This window comes from Saccopteryx bilineata, chromosome 7 (assembly GCF_036850765.1).
Source record: "Saccopteryx bilineata isolate mSacBil1 chromosome 7, mSacBil1_pri_phased_curated, whole genome shotgun sequence".
Classification (NCBI taxonomy): Eukaryota; Metazoa; Chordata; class Mammalia; order Chiroptera; family Emballonuridae; genus Saccopteryx; species Saccopteryx bilineata.
In genome coordinates, this window is record NC_089496.1 from 38,485,613 (window position 1) to 38,508,887 (window position 23,275).

General features: G+C 37.0%; 1 protein-coding gene across 1 annotated transcript in view; it reads left to right on the plus strand.

The window, feature by feature from the left end:
- Positions 1-21,670, plus strand: part of HDAC9 (histone deacetylase 9) — a 967,189-nt gene extending 945,519 nt beyond the window's left edge. Inside the window, exon 27 of the mRNA XM_066238685.1 lies at positions 21,297-21,670. Within this exon, the coding sequence (XP_066094782.1) occupies positions 21,297-21,336 (40 nt within the window). The 3' untranslated portion in view covers positions 21,337-21,670. The remainder of the gene's footprint in view (positions 1-21,296) is intronic.
- The last annotated feature ends 1,605 nt before the right edge of the window (positions 21,671-23,275 follow it).

A 23,275-nucleotide genomic window follows, 5' to 3' on the forward strand; every position in this document is an offset into this window, starting at 1 on the left:
AAAAACGAACCAGGTGAGTCTTTGCTGAAGCTCTGAGGTCTTGCACTTTAAAATTGCTTCTGAGAGTGAAACCGGACTCCTTCTGTAACTAGCATCACCATTAATTACACAGATCCTGCTACTAGAACATAGATTGGCAAGTTTCCCAAGAATGCACAAATCTGAACAGTTTTCATTTGCTTGCTTTTACTGAGTATTCAGAGTGTAATGGATTTAACATCTTGTTTGAGTCAAGAGCAAGAGATACGTTGGAGAAGAGATTTCACTTTTATGCAATTATTTTTTCTCACCATAATTCCTTAAATAACAGAGTACCAGTAGGGGAGGAATGAGTTGTATAGTATTGTATTAGAAGCATCATCATATGGGCACCGGGAACATAAGGGAAAACTTACTTTATATCTTTGATAATATGAGCTAACCTCCTGCCATCCCCAGCTAAGACCTGAACCAAGTTCATAAGCCAAAGGTGTTGCAATTATTCCCAAGGCCGAATACAGCTAGTTTCTGTCAGTTGAGGGCTATAAAACTGAGGAAACTAGCATCTGTTAGTGTTGGATATAAAAGAAGATGAGCTATTCCTGAGAATTCCTTCACAAAGGAATTCCAAAGAAACAAACAAACAAATTGCTTCACAAAGAAACAAAGCTAAATTCCAGCCGGGGTGAAATGAATGGTAAGTAATTTTGCCCGTTAAATTGTGGAGCCTAGAATAATTAAGCAGAAGAAGTTGTGTTATGAGCCCTAAGTAATGTAAACCTCTCAGCACTTTGGCAGGAGTTAGCTCTGTCCGCGTGCTTGTTTATGCAGGTAAACTGTGTGCCTGACTCCTGCTAATCCACGGGGATGGAACCCTGGATTCAGTTCACAGGGACGTTCAAACTTCATTTCATGGCAGAGGGAGAATGGGAGTGGGAATACTCTGACATAGAGAGGAACAGAGCTGAAGTCTGTGGCCTCCATTCGTATTTGTTTATCGGTTTTAGACAGACTGCATCAATTTTGATTGATTTTTCTTGTGGGAAGGAGAATGGTTTTGCTTGAAATATTTTCTATGGCTTTGAACTCGCTTTTTTTTTTTTTCAGCAGAGGAAAAGAAAATCATTCTAGAACTGGCTTTTGCATTTCCATTGAACCATGTATGAATTTCATCAAGGAGAGTCAGACAGAGTTTCAGAAAGCTTGAAAGCCACAGAGCATTTATTCTTTTCAAGGGAATGCTATCAAAATCGTCCCCCTACTCAATACAGGAAAGATGACTCTCAGAATTAGATAAAAATAAAAAAATTTTTTTAAAAAAAGAGGGATTGTTCTTGGGCCTTTGTTAGGAATGCAATATTATAAGTGGACAGGAAATTGAAAAATTAGAAAAATCAGAGAGCTAAATGGATGGAAAAGGGTAAAGGCAAGATTCTTTTTATAGGCTATTCTTGCCAGTTGTTTGGGAGGATATACTGGTGTTTGGAGTGAGATGACTCACTTTGTGCTAAGATTTTGGGTAAAGCAACGCTTTTCCTGGCCAACTCATATCTGACTCATTTACCACTAGCGAATAAGGGATAAAATGCTCCTGGCTAAGAACCATTGTAAGTATTTTTTGTTCATTTTTCTTGGATGGGGGTGGGGGGTGGAGATGACAACACAGTACAAACAGTCGTTTCATTTTCATACCTCATTAATGGACCAGGAAGAATAAATTATTAGAAAACATTGATACATAGGGATTCAGTTAGGGGGTGATTGATGGAAATATGGTTTTCAAAACCTAATTTTCAGGAGGCAAAGGACTTGAGTCAAAAAGAAATGATTGGTGGATCAGCAAAAAATAATTTTTTTTTAAATTTAAAAACAACTATGTGGGGCCAAGTTATATGTTTAAAGAATATTAAGTAGATAGGCCTGGTTATATATAGTGTATTGTTTTTAAAAGAGAACTGTGATCTTAGGGTTCTTTTGTTGTTGTTGTTGTTTGCCAGGAGACAGTGCCTTTCAAAGATTATCATTTGTATTGGTTGGATATGTGTTTCAAATGCTTGTGCTTCAAAAAAGTCAACGCAGTATTCAGTTTTGTTCTTGGTTATCAGTTCAGGATCTGCTCAAATTCAAGAAAAAGATCTATCAATTAAGACTTTAGGATGATCGATTGTTACATTACTGGGAACACAACCGGAAGTTAGGTTTTCAAGTGTGAGTTTGACCTGCTGATTATAGTGCAGATCATGTTATATTTTCTTAATACAATCCGATCTGGCTATGGATTTGATTGTTGCATCTTCAAATTCAGGCAACTTTTCAAATGAATGAGATGGTTTTGAGTCATTTTAGAATATGGAAGCATGAGAAAATATATGATTCTAAGTCTGGCCATTTTGTTTTTTGAGTAACTATTTTATTCATGAGTATGAAAAAGAATAACAGTGAACTGGAAAATCCCAAGTATCATCTGCATTAGCTCTGACTGGCCTATCTGCAGTGCCAAGGACATTGATAACCCGTTCTCCTGTCTCTGAAGATCTCTATAGAAATACAGGCCACTATTAAAAATACACCACGTTCAGGCCTGACTTGTGGTGGTGCAGTGGATAAAGCATCGACCTGGAATGCTGAGGTTGCCAGTTCAAAACCCTGGGCTTGCCTGGTCAAGGCACATATGGGAGTTGATGCTTCCTGTTCCTCCCCCCTCCAATCTCTTTCTCTCTCTCTCTCCTCTCTATAAAAAAAAATGAATAAATAAAAAAAATCTAAAAAAAAATACACATTCATGTCTAATATAATTAGAAAATCAGCTTTGTTTTCCATCCTTTAGGCATGTGTCTTCAAGGAAGGCTTCTAGAAACTAAAATATTGCACAAATTATGCATGTTGCTCATTTTTCTCCATGATAACCATTATTTTGAGCACCTGTTTATCTAAGTAGGCAAACATACCAATATCAATTTTATTCTTCATTTTTACCCGTGTCAACAAATCCTTAGTTGAAAGGTGGGCTGAGATTTGGAAACTCCTGGTAAAAAGAAGGACGGTCTGTCCACTATCATTTTTTTCCTCTTCTTCCTGGGACCATCTTTTTAATCTCTGTTTTCAGTGCCTAACATGTAGTCTTCGGGAATGTGTGAAGTCTGACTTAGTATGTAGAGGTTAAAACCAGTGCCCGATTCTGTATTTCAGAATTCCATTCAGAACTCTTTATGGAGAAGTGTTTTAGTTTGGAAAGAGAAGCACCGGTTGAATCATAACTAAAAGGAGATGCAATAACTTGAGCTTCCCAGCATCTGTCTTTCATAACTATCTTCTTATAACCACAGAGGAAGAGCCGAGTGTGACTCTAGAATCGGCTGGCCCAGATAATAGTAATACTCTCTGACTTAATAATTGTGTGTTCAGGAGCAAGTTATTTATCTCTCTGGGCTTTCTTTTCTTTGTCTTTAAAATAAAGGGAAAATCTCATAGGATTTTGATGATGAAATGACACAAATACATCTTAAAAACTTAACAGAACATATGACACATAGTAAGGACTCAGTCAAAATGGATTTTTATTGTTTTCTAAAATGTTTCTTCTTCCTCAATTTGCTCTATTTTTCCCTCCTTTAATTCATTGGTCATCATCCAGTGATCTGTAATATTAGAATATAGAGGCTGTACCTGGCCATCTATATGTTTAACTGTTTATAGGTTAAATCAGTAGCATAGTCACTAAAAACAAGAGTTTGATAAATAACACTGGAGAATAAAATTTTTGTTGCATCCACAAAAACACTTGTTCTTACCAAATTCGAGTATGCTGATCTCAAATCTGACATTAGTTTTTCTCTGTAAGCTACAGTTTCTTTGCAATTCAAGATTTTAGGTTTTTATCTTATTGTAAAATTTTCAACATTTAGTTTAATATAATGAAGTAGAATGTCTTCTTGGGCATCATCTTTGTGAAAATATAATAATTTATATAATACAGTAAATACACTAATATACTAAAAGATATTGCATCAGAATTTGTCTACAGTTTTGAAATAGAATATATTAAAATACTTATTTTTAATCATAAAATTTGTACAAAACTTATTTAAATTCTATTCAGGCAAAAATTTGCGTTTGTAGCTCTTGCGTTTGTGTACTTGTTGAGGACAATCTCGTTTGATGCTCCAGCAGTAGTCTGCTCATCACTAAGAGCTCCAAGATTTTCGGGAAACTTATCAAGGTGACTGCTCAGGAAGTGAATCTTAACACTCATGTTACATCCAGTGTCATGGAAAGCCAACAGCATCCTTTGAACCAGAAGTTCATAGTTTTCTGTTTTTTTGTTGCCAAGGAAGTTCTTTGTAACTGCCACAAAAGACTGCCATGCTGCTTTCTCCTCCTTATTCATCTTCCTGGCAAATTCTTTGTCATGAATTTGAGGTCCATCGAATACACCTGCTTTTATCTTCTCGAAAGACAAGGCAGGAAAAGCAGAAGTAAGATGTTGAAAGCATTCACTTTCTCTATTCAAAGCTTGAACAAACTGCTTCATTAAAGCCAAGTTGGATGTGAAATGGGGGGAAAATGATCCTGCCTCAATTAACTACAGGTTCATTCACAATATTTTGCATCCCTACTTCCAGAGCTTCACATTTCAGCCACTCCTTTTGTGCCCAGTGTTTCTCCCAAGCTCGGCTGTCCCACAAACACAGAAAGCAAGGATACTTCGTGAAACCTCTCTGTTGTCCTAGCAGGAAATTTACCATTTTAAGATCCACACAAATGATCCAGTTATGCTCCTCATACTTCAGAAAGTCGAGGACAATTTTCATGTCATTCTTACTAAGTCATTCAATTCAGGTTGGCTAAACTGCTGAGGGGTTAATGACTGCTTGGCATCAGAAGAAGACCCTTCAGATTCTACAACCATTTCCTCATGCATCTTATCAAAATACACTTGATCACCATATTCACTTTCTTCATCCTCAGAAGGAATAAAACCATTGAAAACTGGAACTGGGAGTGTGTCAGAGTGTGGGATAGGTCGTATTGCTGAAGGAATATTAGGATATGCGATCTAATGCCGTTTTTTCTTGCCGATGCCCTTTGTATGGATCATACAGAAATAACAGTCACTGCTGTGGTCCTTAGGTTCACGCCAAAACATGAAAATACCAAAAGGCATTCCTTTGTGTTTTCCTTTTGTCCAGTCATGAAGCATTTCCTCACAATTATGACACATAATATGAGGAGCCCAATTCTTGTCTTGATTGCCAAGGGGAACTTGAAAATAGGCAATATATGCACATGTCACAAATGATGAAATATTGCGCCTTTGACGTTGAAGTGTGTAACAGCCACATATATAACAGAAGGTGTCAGGACTATTCTTACAATTACGCCTACTCAAAGAAGCCACGATTCAATCTTAAAACAAAATAAGAGGGTGTTTTTATCAGATAATAATTTTTTACATTTAAAACCAACTATAATTATGTAAAAGTGATGTTTGTAAAACATTAATTGCCTTGTGGTTATGTTCAATCCAAGAGTCGTTGCCCTTTAACTCCAATTTAAAAACCAATGCATGCCATTAACTGTAACAAAAAGAAATTAAAATTGCATAAAAACTAGAGCATGCTCCAAAAAACATTTCAGATTTGGAATCAGTGATGCAGAAATATATAGAAACAGTTCTAAAACCTCATGCAACAGAAAATGAAAATTGTTCCCCAGTGTCACTAAGCAATAAATTGTTTCAGTTAACTAATCTGTGGTTAGCTGACTTAAGAACTTCCACAATGGCAAATACATCTTAGATAATAAATAACGAACAAACGAACGAATGAATGAATGAATCCAAAGATGGAAGGCAAAACATTGTTAAAATGGTGACATAACATTTTTGTAACGATACCTGGGCTCTTCTTGTCTTTATTTATTATGTTTTCTGTCGGAATAGGAGTTCCTATATTCTTACGAGTTTTCAAAACGTGCATTTTAAAATTAATTGTCTCTCATAGTACTAATTAACAATGTTCATTTTCAAATGTGTTCACTAACCAGAATCCACAGTTCTCGTAGCACAAACAGGGATTGACTGAGGAAACACAACAAAGGAAGGGAGGTGGGTGCACAGTGTCTGTCAGAATAGAAAAAGGAATTATTTTTGTTGGGGGAGAAAAATACAGGAGAGAAGCGGCAAGTTACAGGATTATTCTTCAGCTTCCAGAGTGAGGATGGAGCATATCTGGTTTATGCATTCTTTTAACACCTCCCGATCATTTTCTACGTGTGAGACAAATGTTGGGAGCCAGGGTCACAAAGCTTCCTTGCAATCCTCAAAATATTTCCATACTTGAGGATTGTATGAGTTTCGATTGCTATCTTAAAAAGTTATTACAAACATAATGCCTTAAAATGACGCCCCCAAAAAAGGGTCTGTCAGAAAGCTGACACAGGTCTCTTGGGCCGAAATCAAAAGGTTGGGCGGGCTGACTCCTTCCTGGAAGCTGTAAGGGAGAATCAGTTGCCTAGACTTCTCTAGCTTCTCGAGAGGCAGCCTGAGTTCCTTGGCTTATAAGCACCTTCCTCCATCTTCAAAGCAAACAACTTTGTATCTCTCTGACTTTTCTCCAGTCATCACATCTCTCTCAGACTAAAGAAAAATAAGCTAGGAAAGCTGGCTTAAAAGGCCGGAAAGATTCTCTCCTTTTAAAGAGTCTTATGATTAGATTAGATCCACCGGGATAATTTAGGCTAATTCTCCATCTCAAGGTCCTTCACCTTACTCACGTCTAAAAAGTCAGTTCTGCCTCACAAGGCAACATAGTCATAGCTGCCAAGAATGAGGATGTCGATATCTTTGGGGGTTGTTCTTTCTACCGCAGGATCAGACATGAACAACCTACGATCATGAGTGACAAGTCATGCGATAGAATAGATGGAGCTCCAGGATAAAAGAAGAAGACCTCACATATAGTCCAAGAACTGGAGAGCAAATCACAGGACTGGAACAACTGAGGCCGGGTGGAAAAACATGTTGGATTTTACCTGGTAAAGGAGAAGGAAGCCATCCAAGAGAGAGACCATAGCTGGAGCAAACCATCTTTCGCTCTCTCTTTTTACGCTACTGCCAGCACTCAGTCCAAAGTATCTTCATCTTTCATGAAAACTCACAGTAGTTTCCTTACTAACTCCCATATCCACTTGGCCGCTTTTCTAATGCGTTTTCTACACAGCAGCCAGGGAGCTCTTCAAAATGGTACAAAGAACAACTAGGGAGTACAGCTTGCCATGCTTCTGCTAGAAATCCTTCAGTGCCTTTCCATTCCATCAGCACGAAGACCATCATGCTTAACGGGACCTGTGCACCTGGCATGATCATCCATTTTGTGCCTTATCTCTGCCATCTTTCTTCACATCATTGTGATCTGCGTTCCAACAATGACCTTGTTTCATTCTTTTAAACTGAGATATACTTTACATACAATAACATACACCAGGGGTCCCCAAACGTTTAACGCAGGGGACCAGTTCACTGTCCCTCAGACCATTGGAGGGCCGCCACATACAGTGCTCCTCTCACTGACCACCAGTGAAAGAGGTGCCTCTTAAGGAAGTGTGTGGGGGGGTGCAGATAAATGGCCTCGGGGCCGCATGCAGCCCGCAGGCCGTAGTTTGGGGACGCCTGACATACACAAATCAAAATATTTTTACCTATTCCACAGTCATACATACATCACCCAGAACAGGATCAAGAACATGGTCATCACCCAGAAAGTTTATTTGTGTCTCTTATTCATCAATGCGACTCCCTCCAGAAGTGCCATTTCATACTTAGATTTAACGCTGTGGATTAGCTGATGCCAGGGCATATAACATATATTGCTTTTTTTCTGGCTTTTGCTTCACAAGCATAATGTTTTTGAGATCCATCCAATCAATAGCTTGTTCACTATTATTATTATGGTACATTATTCCAGTGTATAAATAAACCCTAATTTCCTTGTTCATGCATCTGTGGATGGGCATTTGACCGGTTTCCCATTTGGGGCTATTCATTTATTTCTGCTTTTTTTAACTGAGATATAATTGGCATATAACATTAGATTACTTTCAGGTGTACAACATAAGAATCCAATAGTTGTGTATACTGTGAAATGATCATCAAATAAATCTCGTTAACATTCATCACCACACATAAGTACAGATTGTTCTCTTTTGATGAGAACTTTTAAGATTTACTCTCATAGCAGTTTCCAAATATACAACACAGTATTCCTAACTGTAGTCACCATGCTGTACAAATTCCCAGGACTTACTGATTTTATAACTGAAAGTCTACCTTTGGGACCTCCTTCACCCCGTTTTTCCCACCTCTGGCAACCACCAATTTGTTCACTGTCTCTTTTAAGGTTAGGTGTTTAGTGTGTGTGTGTGTGTGTGTGTGTGTGTTAGCTTCCCCATGTGACATCATGCAATATTTGTGTGTTTTTAGTTTGTTTGTTTGTGTTTTGTTTTTTGTCTGATTTACTTCACTTAACATAATGCCCCCAGGTTCCATCCATGTTGTAAATGGCAACATCTCCTTCTTTCGGGGGCTGAATAATATATATTATTATATACTAGAAAGCCTGGCGGTCATACGAAATGACCGCTGTTCTAGATATTATAAATTGTAATTAAAATGATTTGTGCAAAGCCCTGGCCAGTTGACTCAGTGGTAGAGCGTCGGCCTGGCGTGCAGAAGTCCCGGGTTCGATTCCTGGCCAGGGCACACAGGAGAAGTGCCCATCTGCTTCTCCACCCCTCCCCCTCTCCTTCCTCTCTGTCTTTCTCTTCCCCTCCCGCAGCCGAGGCTCCACTGGAGCAAAGATGGCCCGGGCACTGGGGATGGCTCCTCGGCCTCTGCCCCAGGCGCTAGAGTGGCTCTGGTCGCAACAGAGCGATGCCCCGGAGGGGCAGAGCATTGCCCCCTGGTGGGCAGAGCGTCTCCCCCTGGTGGGCGTGCCAGGTGGATCCCAGTCGGGCGCATGCAGGAGTCTGTCTGACTGTCTCTCCCCGTTTCCGGCTTCAGAAAAATACAGAAAAAAAAAAGATTTTAAAATGATTTGTGCAAAGGTGTCTGCTAATTCAAACTGAATTACCTAGGGCAGGCAGCGAGGACGACCCTTTGCTTAGTGCCCCACGGGGTTTCTCCGTTCTACTTGCTTAATTGCTTAAAGTAGAGTGCAATGAAGGAAACCACTGGCGGTACATTTCTTAAGAGCCACCGCTAGCTCAATAAATAAAGGTGATTTAAATAATAAAATGTTAATTCACATGTCAAAGATCTCTTTGTACACAACATTTCTTGTGTAGATCTTTCCATCATTTTTAAGCTTGCCTTGCAGAGGACCACCAATTATTTTTAACTATACGTCCATTCTTTCACAAACTCTTGAACAGGCAACATAAAGTTGACCGTGTCCAAATGCAGGCTCAGGTAAAAAAATGCCAACACACTTAAGCGTTTGGCCCTGACACTTATTGATGGTCATAGCAAAGGCAAGTTTTACAGGAAATTGTCTACGTCTCAATTGAAATGGCAACCCTGTTTGAGATGGAGCCAAATCAATTCTTGGAATGACATGTATTTCACCTTTAGAGAAGCCAGTTAAAGACTTAGCTATTATGACATTATTTTTCAATTGGAGAACCTCTAGTCTTGTACCATTGCAAAGACCCCTTCTGGTGTTAAGATTTCTTAACAGCATAATAATTGCTCCAATCTTTAACCTCAGTTTGTGAGGTGGCATGCCAGAAGGTGGGACTATTTGAATGCCGTGGCAACGTCACCCCATTGGCTAGTACAGTTACGCAAGCAACCAATAAGCTATCGGCGACAGACACTTAAGCTGCATATAATAAAGATATTGATATATTATTCTATATGTGTGTGTGCACCACATTTTCTATATCCATTTATTGATGAGCACTTTGCTTACTCCCATGTCTTAACTATTGTAAATAATGCTGCAGTGAACATTGGGGTGCAGATATCTTTTTGAATTAGTGTTTTTGCTTTCTTCAGGTAAATGCTCAGGGGTGGAACTGCTGGATCCTGTGGTAGTTCTATTTTTAATTTTTTGAGGAACCTCCACACTGGTTTTCATAGTCACTGTGCAAATTCACACTGCCACCAACAGTACACGGGGGTTCCCTTTTCTCTTCATCCTTGCCAGCATTTGTTATTTTCTGTCTTTTTAATATATAATAACCCTTCTACCAGGTGTGAGGTGGTATCTCATCGTGATTTTGATTTGAACATCCCCAATGATTAGTGATGTTGAGCATGTTTTAATGTACCTGTTGGCCATCTCTACATCTTCTTTGGAAAAATGTCTATTCAGTTCCTCTGCCATTGGGGGGTATCGTGAATAAATGCTATGATTTTTTATTGTGAAAAAAAGCCCATAACATTTACCATCTGAACCATTTTTGAGTGTACAGTAACTACTATTACATGTCCATTGCTGTGCAGTATATCTCTAGAACTTTGTTGTCCTGTAAAACGGAAAATTCTATACCTGTTAAACAATAGCTTTCCTTTCCCCCCTGCCCCAGCTCTTGGCAACCACCATTCTATTTTCTGTGTCTAAGCACTTGCCTACCTTAGCTACCTCTTATAGGTAGAATCATGCACTATTTGCCTTTTTTTGTGACTTAGCTTGCTTTACTTAGCATAATCTCCACAAGGTTCATCCGTGTTGTAGCATATGACAAGACTTCCATCTTTCCCATGGCTGAATACTTCAATGAGGGAGCATGCAATTATCCCTTCAAGATCCTGCTTTCAGTTCATTTGGACATCTACCCAGAAGTGGAATTGCTGAATTACATGGTAATTATATTTTTAATCTTTGGAGGAACCTATGTCTCTATGAAATTTTTGGTCAAGTCTTTATTTTGTGAACACAAGCACTCAATTCCTCTGATACATGACTAGAAGTGGAATTGCCAAGTTGTAAGGGGGCCATATGTTTTACTTGGTAAGAAACTTCCAAAGTCTTTCCAGAGGGCTATGCTGTTTTTCATTCCTATCACCAACGAATGACAGTTCCAGTTGCTTCATATCCTCACCTACACTCTGTGTAATCAGTCTTTATAATTAAGCCTTTCTAGTAAGTATTCAATCGTATCTCGTTGTGGTTTCACGTTTTCTCCAAAGAGCCATATTCATGTTCACATCAGGCCTTCTTGGCACAAACCCTTTCCTCTGTTTGGAATACTTATCTTGTCTTCCTTATCCTCCCACCAGTCTTATAGTGGTTTTTCCATTCTCGTCCACTTATACCTCAGATCTCAGATCAAATATTTCTTTTTATTCTTGGAGACTGTTCACTGGCCATCACTCCTCAAGTTAGATCAGGTCCCCCCGTTATACTATTCATGTCTCCCCTGGAATTCTGGTGCCTATGACAAAGCCAGGATGCATATTATATACTCAGTAATTATTCTGTGAACCAATGAATAATCAGTAAACAGAGGAGTACCTGCATTTGTGGAGATGTGGAGCTTTGGAGCAAACCCTCATGGATGGCTATGGTTAAGTAAACTATGAGAGCAATAGGGAAAAGCAATTTATGACCAGTTAGTATACGTAAAACACATGATGTAGTTATCCTGCTTCTGGGAATGTGTACTGAAGACATTCTCAACGAGGATGATTAGAGTACATGTACTGACAAGTTCACTACAGCTTTATTAATGATGGGAAGGTAGGAGGAGCCAAACTGGAGGTCCAGTGTTGGGAGGATGAATAGTTAAAATGTGTTGAATGTGCACAATGGAGATGCCATGTAGCCCTTGGTGGCTGCAGACTAGAAAAACATAAATACACAATAGCAGATATAAATATTACAGTTATTCTGTAACTAACTGTTTAATGCTTTCAGTTTATAAAGCGTGTTCTCTTAAATTAACTCATTTGAATCTCACAACTCTAAGGGCAGGCCAGGGATTATTATTTCAACTTTAAAAAGAAAATTGATGATCTAGAGATGGTCACTTGCTCAAAATTAAATTTTAGAAAGTGCAGAACTGGGTCTTAAACACAGAGCATCTACCTTGAAATTCAGGATTTTTTCCAACTCGTTCTGCTACTAACACTATTTCTGTGCTTCAAACAATGGAGAGAATTGGCAAGCAATGTGTGTGTGTATTTGACTCAGTAGAAGGTAGGGAGTAGTAAATGGACTAATGTCTTTTTTTCAACAGAGACAGAGAGAGAGTCAGAGGGAGGGACAGAGACAGGCAGACAGGAAGGGAGAGAGATGAGAAGCATCAGTTCTTCATTATGGCTCCTTAGTTGTTCATTGATTGCTTTCTCATATGTGCCTTGACCAGGGTGGGGAGGGGGGGCTACAGCAGAGTGAGTGACCCCTTGCTCAAGCCAGCGACCTTGGGCTTCAAGCCAGAGACCTTTGCACTCAAGCCAGTGAACATGGGGTCATGTCTATGATCCTACGCTCAAGCTGGTGATCCCACACTCAAGCCCAATGAGTCCGTGCTCAAGCCGGCAACCTCGGGTTTTCAAACCTGGATCCTCTACATCCCAGTCCAATGCTCTATCCCCTGCACCACCACTTAGTCAGGCTGGACATTTATTTTTAAACATTACTATAAAATGATTCTGAAGGTAGGATAGGAGGAAAGATCAGCAGTTGACAGAAGCTCTATATTGTATCTGCAAGTCCCATGTTTCAACAGAAGAGCTGCCATTTTTGACAGGCATGGGGTTGCACTGTAGATGCCTATCTGCCCCAGAGCCAGAGCCACAGGGATCTTGAAGAATCGAGGAAACAAGACACCTCCCAAGATACATAAATTGCCAGAAAAAAATATTAGAAATAATTGTTGTAAAGATGCTCAGAGAGTTATAAGAGAATGCAGATGAACAATTTAATTAAAAATCCGGAAGAACAAAACGAGAAGTACAACAAAGAGATAGGAGACATTAAAAAGAACCAAATAAATGTTTGGAGCCGAAGAATACAATAACTAAAGAATTCAGCGCAGAGCTCCACATCAGTCTGAACCAAGCCGAATCAGTGAACTCAAAGTCAAATCATTGGAAATTATCCAGAGGATCAAAATGAAAGATAATGAAAAACAATGAAGGAAGCTTGTTGGACTTTTGGAATACCATTGAGACAAACAATTTATGAATTATTGGAGTCCCAGAAGGAGTAAAAAAGGGGCATTAAGCTTAGTTAAAGTAATAATGGCTGAGAACTTCCCAAACCTGAGGAGAGATTTAGATACCCAAGTTCATGAAGCTATTAAGTCAGCCCAAAATATCAATCCAAAATGATCCTTCTCCAAAACACATTATAATAAAACTGTCTGAAATCAAAGAGAGGATTTTAAAAGTAGCAAGAGAAAAATATTATCTCATACAAGGGAAACTTTATTAAGCAATCAATGAATTTCACAGAAGAAATCTTGCAGGCCAGGAAAGTGTGGGATGATATAGGCAAGGTGTTGAAGAATAAAAACTTCCAAGCACAGAACTTAATCCAGCAAAGTTGTCCTTCAGAAATGAAGGTGATATTAAGATTTTCCCAAACAAAAGCTGAGATTGTTCATCACCGTAAAGCTTGCCTTTTAAGAAATGCTACAAGTTCTTTAAGCTGAAAGGAAAGGATGATAATTAATAACATGGAAACATATGAAAATATACAACACACTGGTAAAGGTAACTATGCAGGCGGATTCAGAATACTCCAATACTGTCATATAATGATGTGTTAATCACATAACTCTAGTATGTATAAAAGTTAAAGGACAAATGTATAAAAATAGCTGTAATTCGTTAATGTATACACAAAATAATATAAATTGCGATATCACAAACATAAAATGTAGGAAGGAAAAAAGGGTGGAGTTTTGTGCAAAGTTAAGTTATCAGTTTATAATAGCTTGTTAGATCTATAAGATATTTCAAGTAAGCCTCAGGGAGGGAAACTATAAAACAAAACAAAAACCTATAGATACACACAATACGAAGAGAAGTTAATCAAAGTATACCACTGTAGAGAATCATCTGTTCAAAAGGAAGATATCAACAGAGGAAGATAAGAACTACAAAACAGATAGAAAACAATTAAAAAGGTGGCCATAATAAGTCTTTAACTATTGATAATTATTCAATATTTTATATTTAAATGAATTAGATATACCAATCAAAAGTAATAGAGTGGCTACATGAATTAAAAAGAAAACGACCCAACTATATATACTGCCTACTAAAGACTCACTTTATTTTCAACAATACACATAGCCTCAAAGTGAAGGAATAGAAAAAGATATTCCATGTAAGTGGAAACCAAAATAGAGTAGGGGTAGCTTACTGATATCAGAAAGAAAATAGACTTTAAGTCTAAAACTTTAACAAGACACAAAGAAGGTCATACAGTGAGAAAGAGGTCAACTTGTCAAGCAGATACAATTGAAAATTAATATGCACTCAAGATGAGACACCTAAATATATTATACACATAATAACAGATTTGAAGGGAGTAATAACAATACAAAAATAGAAGGGGGATTCTACACCCTACTTTTCACAATGAATAGATCATCCAGACAGAAACAATAAGGAAACATTGGACTTAATCTGTACTTAAGATCACGTGTACCTAACAGACATATACAGAACATTCCATCCACAAAAGGAAAATATGTACATTTCTTTCCATGTTCCATATGGAATAGTTTCCAGAATAGGTCATATGTTAGATTACAAAACAATTCTTATCGAATTTTAAAAGTTTGAAATAATGCCAACTATCTTTTCTGACCACAGTGGTATGAAACTAGAAAATCAATAACAGGAGAAAAACTGGAAATTTCACAAGTATGTTGAAACTAAATAACAGCTGTTTGATTTCCTGAATTTACAACTGAACAACTAATGGATCAAGGATGAAATGAGAAAAGAAATTTGTAAAAGAGTTATCATAAAACAAATGGAAAATGGAATCACAACATAACAAAACTTATGAGATGCCACAAAAGCATTGCTAAGGGATAAATTTACAGTAATAAATGCTTATATTTAAAAAAAACTCAAATATACTAACTTTACTAACCTTAAAGACAAATAAATAATATTATAAATGAAAGAGGAGACATTGCAACTGATAGCACACAGATACAAACTATCATTAAGAGACTACTATGAATAATTATATGCCAACAAATTGGACAACCTACAAGTAATGGATAAATTCCTAGAAGAATACAATTTAGCAAGTCTAAATGAAGAAACAGAAAATCTGAACAGCCCAAGTACTACTAAGGAAATTGAATCAGTAATCAAAAACCTTCCAACAAAGAAAAGTCCCATCCCAAATGGTTTCACTGGTGAAGTATTTCAAAAATTTAAGACAAAATTAACATCAATTAACAAAATAAACAGACAGCCAACCAAATGGGAAATGATATTTTCAAACAACAGCTCAGATAAGGGCCTAATATCCAAAACATACAAAGAACTCATAAAACTCAACAACAAACAAACAATCCAATAAAAAAATGGGAAGAGGACATGAACAGACACTTCTTCCAGGTAGAAATACAAATGGCCAACAGATATATGAAAAGATGCTCATCTTCATTAGTTATTAGAGAAATGCAAATCAAAACTGCAATGAAATACCACCTCACACCTGTTAGATTAGCTATTATTAACAAGACAGGTAATAGCAAATGTTGGAGAGGTTGTGGAGAAAAAGGAACCCTCATCCACTGTTGGTGGGAATGTAAAGTAGTCCAACCATTATGGAAGAAAGTTCCTAAAAAAACTAAAAATAGAACACACAAATAAACATACCTCAACATGATAAAGGCCATCTATGACAAACCCACAGCCAACATCATAATCAATGGGCAAAAATTAAAAGAAATCCCCTTGAGATCAGGAACAAGGCAGCGGTTCCATTTCACCACTCTTATTCAAATAGTTCTGGAAGTCCTAACTCTAGCAATCAAACAAGAAGAAATAAAAGGCATCCTAATTGGAAAAAGAGAAGTAAAATTATCATTATTTGCTGATAACATGATACTGTACATAGAAAACCCTAAAGTCTCAAAAAACTACTGGACCTGATAAATCAATTCAGCAAGGTGGCAGGATATAAAATCAATATTCAGAAATCAGTAGCATTTTTATACACCAACAATGAACTGTCTGAAAGAGAAATTAAGAAAACAATCCCCTTCACTATTGCAACAAAGTACAATACCTAGGAGTAAATTTAACCAAGGAGGTTAAAGACTTGTACTTGGAAAATTGTAAAACATTGATTAAAAAAAAATCAAGGAAGATACAAACAAGTGGAAGCATTTAACGTGTTCATGGATAGGAAGAATAAACATCATTAAAGGTCTATATTACCCAAAGCAATCTATAAATTAAATGCAATTCCTATTAAAATACCAATGTCATACTGCGAAGATATAGAACAAATATTCCAAAAATTTATATGGAACCAAAAAAGAACACGTATTGCCTCAGCAATCTTGAGAAAAAAAAGAATAAAGTAGGTGGTATCACACTTCCTGATATCAAGTTTTACTACAAGGCCATTGTACTCAAAACAGCCTGGTACTGGCATAAGAACAGGCATATAGGTCAATGGAACAGACCAGAGAACCCAGAAATAAACCTATACAGACAACTGATATTTGACAAAGGAAGTAAGAGCGTACAATGGAGTAAAGACAGTCTCTTTAACAAATGGTGTTGGGAAAACTGGACAGGTACTTGCAAAAAAAATGAAACTAGACCACCAACTTATACCATACACAAAAATAAACTCAAAATGGATAAAAGATTTAAATGTAAGTCGTGAAACCATAATCATCTTGGAAGAAAACATAGGCAGTAAGCTCTCCGACATCTCTCGCAGCAATATATTTGCTGATTTATCTCCACGGGCAAGTGAAATAAAGGACAGGATGAACAAATGGGACTATATCAAACTAAAAAGCTTTTGAACAGCTAAAGACAACATGAACAAAATAAAAAGGCAAACCACACAATGGGAGAACATATTCAACAATACGTCTGATAAGGGGTTAATAACCAAAATTTATAAAGAACTTGTAAAACTCAACACCAGGAAGGTAAACAATTCAATCAAAAAATGGGCAAAAGAAATGAATAGACACTTCTCCAAAGAGGACATACAGATGGCCAATAGACAGATGAAAAATGCTCAACATCTCTAATCATTAGAGAAATGCAAATTAAAACCACATTTAGATACCACCTCACACCTGTCAGAATGGCGCTCATTAACAGAACAACACATAGTAGGATGTGGAGAAAGGGGAACCCTCCTGCACTGCTGGTGGGAATGCAGACTGGTGCAGCCACTGTGGAAAACAGTATGGAGATTCCTCAAAAAATTAACAATGGAACTGACTTTTGACCAGCTATCTCACTTCTAGGAATATATCCTAAGAATACCAAACCACTGATTCAAAAGAAGAAATGCACCTCACATTTATTGCAGCATTGTTTACAATAGCCAAGATCTGGAAACAGCCCAAGTGTCCATCAGGGGACGAGTGGATTAAAAAGCTGTGGTATATATACACAATGGAATACTATGCAGACATGAAAAAGAAGGAAATCTTTTGCAACAACATGGATGGACCTGGAGACTGTTATGCTAAGTGAAATAAGCCAGGCAGAGAGAGAAAAATACCATATGACCTCACTCATTTGAGAAATATAATGAACGATGTGAACTGAGGAACAGAATAGAGGTAGAGGTGGGACCAAAGGGACCAGAGGGAAAGCGGTCAGAGGGAAAGAGAATGAGAAGGTGGGATCAGAGAAGGGAAAGAGATTAGTGAAATTATAAATACATAACACAGCATTATAGAGAGCAGGACAGCAAATCCTGGAGGGAAGGGGGGGAGGCATTGGGGGAAGAAGTAAAGGAGTATCAAGGGGAACACGGAGGTGTGGGGAGGAGATATATTCGGTGGGACACTTGAGTCTATGTAAACACAATAAATTAAAATGAATTAAAAAAAGAATATACACAAATAAATGAAAATATATTTCATGTTCATAATTTAGAAGAGTTTATATTGTTGAAACATTTATACTACACAAAATCATCTATAGATTCAATTCACTTCTTATCAAATTTCCAATGGCATTTATCATAGAAATAGAAAAAAAAATCCTAAAGTTCATATAGAACTACAGAAAACCCTGAAGAGCTTTCTTAAAGGCATTCTGAGTTGAAAATACATTACAAAGCTAAATTAATCAAAACAATATGGCACTGGCATACAAAACACACACATAGAACAATGGAACAGAATTGAAAGCCCAGCAATAAACCCTCACACATGGTCAAGTGGTACTTGAAAAGGGAGACAGGAATACTCAGTGGAGAAATTAAAACCCTCTTCAATAAATCGTTTTGAAAAAACTGTATATTCACATATAAAAGAATGAAATCAGACCCTCTCTATTTTATACCAGTCACAAAAAAAATAGCTCAAAATGGATTAAGAACTTAAATGTGAGTCATAAAAGCATGAAACTCTCAAAAGAAATCATAGGAAAAATGCTCTTTGACTTTGGTCTTTGCAGTAGTTTTTATTTTTATTTTATTTTATTTTGTTTTATTTTTTATCAAGTGAGAGGCAGGGATGTGGAGAGACAGACTCCTGCATGTGCCTTGACCAAGGTCCAACTTAGCAACTCCTGTATGGGGCTGATGTTCTGCCCATCTGGAGCCACTGCTCTGTTGCTCAGCAACCAAGCTATTTTAGCACCTGAGGCAAGGCCATGGAGCCATCCTTATCATCCAGGGCCAACTTGCTCATTCAAGTCATGGCTGCCAGAAGGAAAAGGGAGGAAGGGTGGAGAAGCAGATGATCCCTTCTTCTGTATGCCCTGACTGAGAATTGAACCCAGGACTTCCACCCACTGGGCTGATGCTCTACCACTAAGCGAATGGACCAGGGCCAGTAGATTTTAGATATGACAACAGAAAAGCAATAAAAATAAACAAATGTGATTATATAAGATAAAAAACACTATATAGAAAAAGACACATCAGCAAAATAAAAATGCAACTTATGAAATAAAATATTTGCAAACCCTATATCTGATAAGGAATTAATATCTACAATATACATGGAACTCATACAATTCAATACTTGATGATGATAATAATAATAATAGGAAGAAATAGAAGAAGGAGCCTTGGGCAGATAGGTCAGTTGGCTAGAGGTCGCAATAGGCCAAGATTGTGGGTTTGATCCCCACTTAGGACACATACAAGTATCAACCAATAAATGCATAAATAAGCAGAACAAGAAATTGATGTTTCTCTTTCTCTCTATCTCTCCCCCTTCCTCGTTCTCTCAACTCACTCAAAAAAATGATCACATTGCATTGCACACGTTAAACATCCACAATGTTATATGTCAATTACATCTAAATAATGCTGGAGGGGAAAGGAATCTGGAAGATTCAGTCTCCATTAGAATACCTAGTTGAGGATTCTATACCTGTATTATCCATATATTCTCAGATGTAAATAAGTTTGCATGTTTACATATAAATTAATTTAGTTACTTAAATGTTTTCCTTAGTTTAAAATTGTTCTTTTCAGAATATTGATAATTTTGGTTCGGGAGGATTTTAATAGCGTATTAATTATTTAAATAGCTTTTATCTTATAAAGCACTTTCTTATAACTTTCTTATCTATAAACTCACAGAAGGCTATAACATCCAATAATAATAATAATAATTATTATTATTATTAGTGTTTTACATGGACACATTTGGAACTATTTTTTGGTAATATTAAATATGAATACCTAATATTTCTCATTCCTTATTGGATGCAGTAAAATCTACTCATTACCACTCTATAGTTAAAAATCTTTCCTTCAGTATTCAAAATTTGTTATTAAAATGCTAAGTTAAAATGGCAGCTACTTTATTAATGCATAGAAATTCTGGGGGGGTTTTCCTTACAAATCTATAAAATAACCTGGCTAAATAGTTCATTTGTCTTCATAAACAGCTGTGTTTTAAACAGTGTTTTTTCTAGTATGAAAGGAATTCATTATAGAATACTGGCAAGTAGATAGACAATATGAAAAAGAAAACGAAAACCACCTACCTATCATTCTACCACACAGACAAAACCATCATCCATGTATGTACGGTGTTTCCTTACGATGGCATCATCATAACTGTATCTGTATGCTAGTAAACACAAGTTTATGCTTATGGTAGATGCTGAAGGGACAGATTGGAAGTATGTATTAAGTAACTAATGTCTCATAGTGTTTGTTGTATACAAGTCAGTTTTAACCCCTTTATTTTTTAACCTGCACTAACAACCATCTTTTTTCTCATGGTCTTAAACCTGAAACCACAGCTTCCCAGAACTGCAGTTACATCATTAACAGTTGCAACACTAGCAAATTGCAGAGCTTAGACTCAAATGCAATTCTCAGGGCATCTAAAACTCTAGTATTGTTCCCTCCACAATCCAGCCACTTCATGTATGCGGATTCCTGCTACAATTTGTCCTTTTGGCTAAATTAAAAAATCATTCTAAAAGTTTGCCTTAAAACACCCTGAGAGTGTTACTAAATTAAGGTTAAATCTCAAGTATAAATTGTCAAGCAATTAGTTTTGATTTTACCCGAGCAGAACACCCCACAGATGATGCCGAATAAAAACTATTTATACACCACCATAGAGCATTTCTTGTAAAAACGTTGGATCTGTAGCAGCGATTTGCTAATCAAATTCAGAATTTGATTTGAAATGCCTCCGGCAGGCAGCCAATCCAGTTTTGAAAGAACAGAAGTGAAAACCAGAGCCCTGGTGAGTTTCCTCCAGAAGCTAGCTAGGTCCTTTGCTCTAGTTAACAAACTGGTTCCATAGGAAATCACTGCAATTGCTCCTAAAATAAAATATCGTTGTTAATTTTTTCAATAAATTATTGGACTGTACTAGACACAAAACATGTACTTTTTGGAATCTCGAGTTATAAAATATTCTGACATGTTTTAATATAAACAGGAACATTTCCAATGATTGCTTGGATCTAAAATGTTTTTCCACTTGACATTTGTTTATACTTCCTAGGAAAGAAACTCTATTTATGGATAACTGAATAACACAAATAAACATTAGAGAGAGCTGAAAAATCAGCTTTGATTATGCATGAAAATCTACAATGTCATTGTGTACTCTTATGCCTTATTCTGATTGCCTGTTTATTTTTACAGAATCGCTGGTGAGCCTATGGAAGAGGAGCCAGTCTTGTGAAGTGCCAATCCCTCCTCCCCCCCAGATTTCCTGTGTGTGACATCATTGTGTATGCCCCCACCCCAGCACCCTCAGACATGTCTTGTCTGCTGCTTGGGTGGCACAGATTCGATGGAACATAAACACTGGGCACAAAATTCTGAACAGCAGCTTCACTTGTTCTTTGGATGGACTTGAAAGGATATTAAAGATTCCTTAAATGTAACCGCTGTGATTCTAAAGTTACAGTAAACCACGATTGGAAGAAACTGCTTCCAGCGTGCATTTAATATGCTGGTTGACTTCCCTCCCGAGCCCAAAGTATGAACTAGAAACATCCAATACAGCATTAGATACTGTTAATTACAAATGTGATGGCAGCCAGTGAGAGTTTGGGCAAAACCTAAGAAATACTCATTCCTGACATTCTGATCAGTTTTTTTATTGGGTAATTTTTTGTCAAACAGTCTCAACTTGTTTACAGGATTTGCTTTCAGCTATGAACGGATAGCAATTCCCGACAGATCGCAGGGATTTTGTTTTGTTTGGTTTTGTTTGTTTTTTGGCCTTTGTTTTAACACATGGTTCAATTCTTGCTCGTTAGGAGTTCAAGATGGAGGAGTCGGGCTGAGGCTTTTTCAGTGGAATAAACCAACTGTATCTCAAATCCAAATGCCAAAGGAACCTCAAACACTGTATATAATGGTGCAATATTTTATGTCACACTTTTTCTTTAAGTACCCTGATTTCCCTAACACCTCTGTGTTCTCATATACACCGGAGACTTGCAACTGTATTTGAGGATGAGATCTTCCCTCCTCACGTCCCCTGCTCTGATGACAGTAGCTCTGACCATATGGTCCATGGACGACTTCCAGTGTCTTTGAAAACTTTTCAAACATGGTCTTAATTTGTTCCAAATCTATCAACTTATTCTGTCTCTTTTCTCTTTCTACCCTCCATCAATTCCTTTCTTCCTTCCTTCCTATAGAAAAGCTAAAGATTATCCACAATCTCTCCCAAGTTCTCAGGAGCTTTGAGTATTTCCTTTTTTTTTTTTTTTTAACTTTCCAGGTTAACACAGTTGGTTGGTCTAATGTGTTCTTACAGCTGTGAAATCATTGAGGAGAATATGGCTTGAGCAACAGCACTAAATTTTTAGATCTTTGAAAGGTGTTGATGAAGGCATTGCCTATTTGAAGTCACCTTGAATTGAGTTAACCTTGAAGTTGTGCCTTTATGTGAAAAAAACAAAAAAACAACTACACACTTAAACTTTACACATGCTGCCTTAGTGTCAAAGGCTAAAAATAATGAACATTTATTTCTGAGATTAAAAGTAACTTACTAAATATAAGTAGGTTATCCCCTACCATCCAAAATTCTGTTCCAATGTATAACTCAAACACAGAAAGACATTGGTATAGAATACCTCGCAGTATTTAATATCTGACAATGCTTTTCAAAGAGTTGATGTTTCTTTTTATAGATTTTCCTAACTCAAAGGATATATTAAAGCCATAAGTGAAGATTGTCATGCTTTTATTCAGAAATCTGAAAGAAACCTTAATTAAAACAAGGTTTTAGGGAAGGCCATGATATGAAAGATAAGGAACAATATGGTTTTAGTTAAAGAGGACTCTAACCTGTAAATCAAAGATGAAAGATTTCACTCAAGTAGAATTATACAACTCCCTTTTGTTATATAGTCAGACCATATTTTTCATGCATTTGGTTTTTTTAGGATTACCATTTTAATTTTAAAGACTTTTATTACATATACAAAAATGGCTCAGTACGTGGTTTAACATCTTAGAAATTTGAGACACTCTTTGAAATAGGAAATATGAAATGGAATGTAACTCAGTATTAGGTAAAAAATTACTTCCATTGAATAAGAGTAAGGTCAATCACGATTCACAATAGTAATGACTATTTTTGTAAAAAATTTTAATGATAT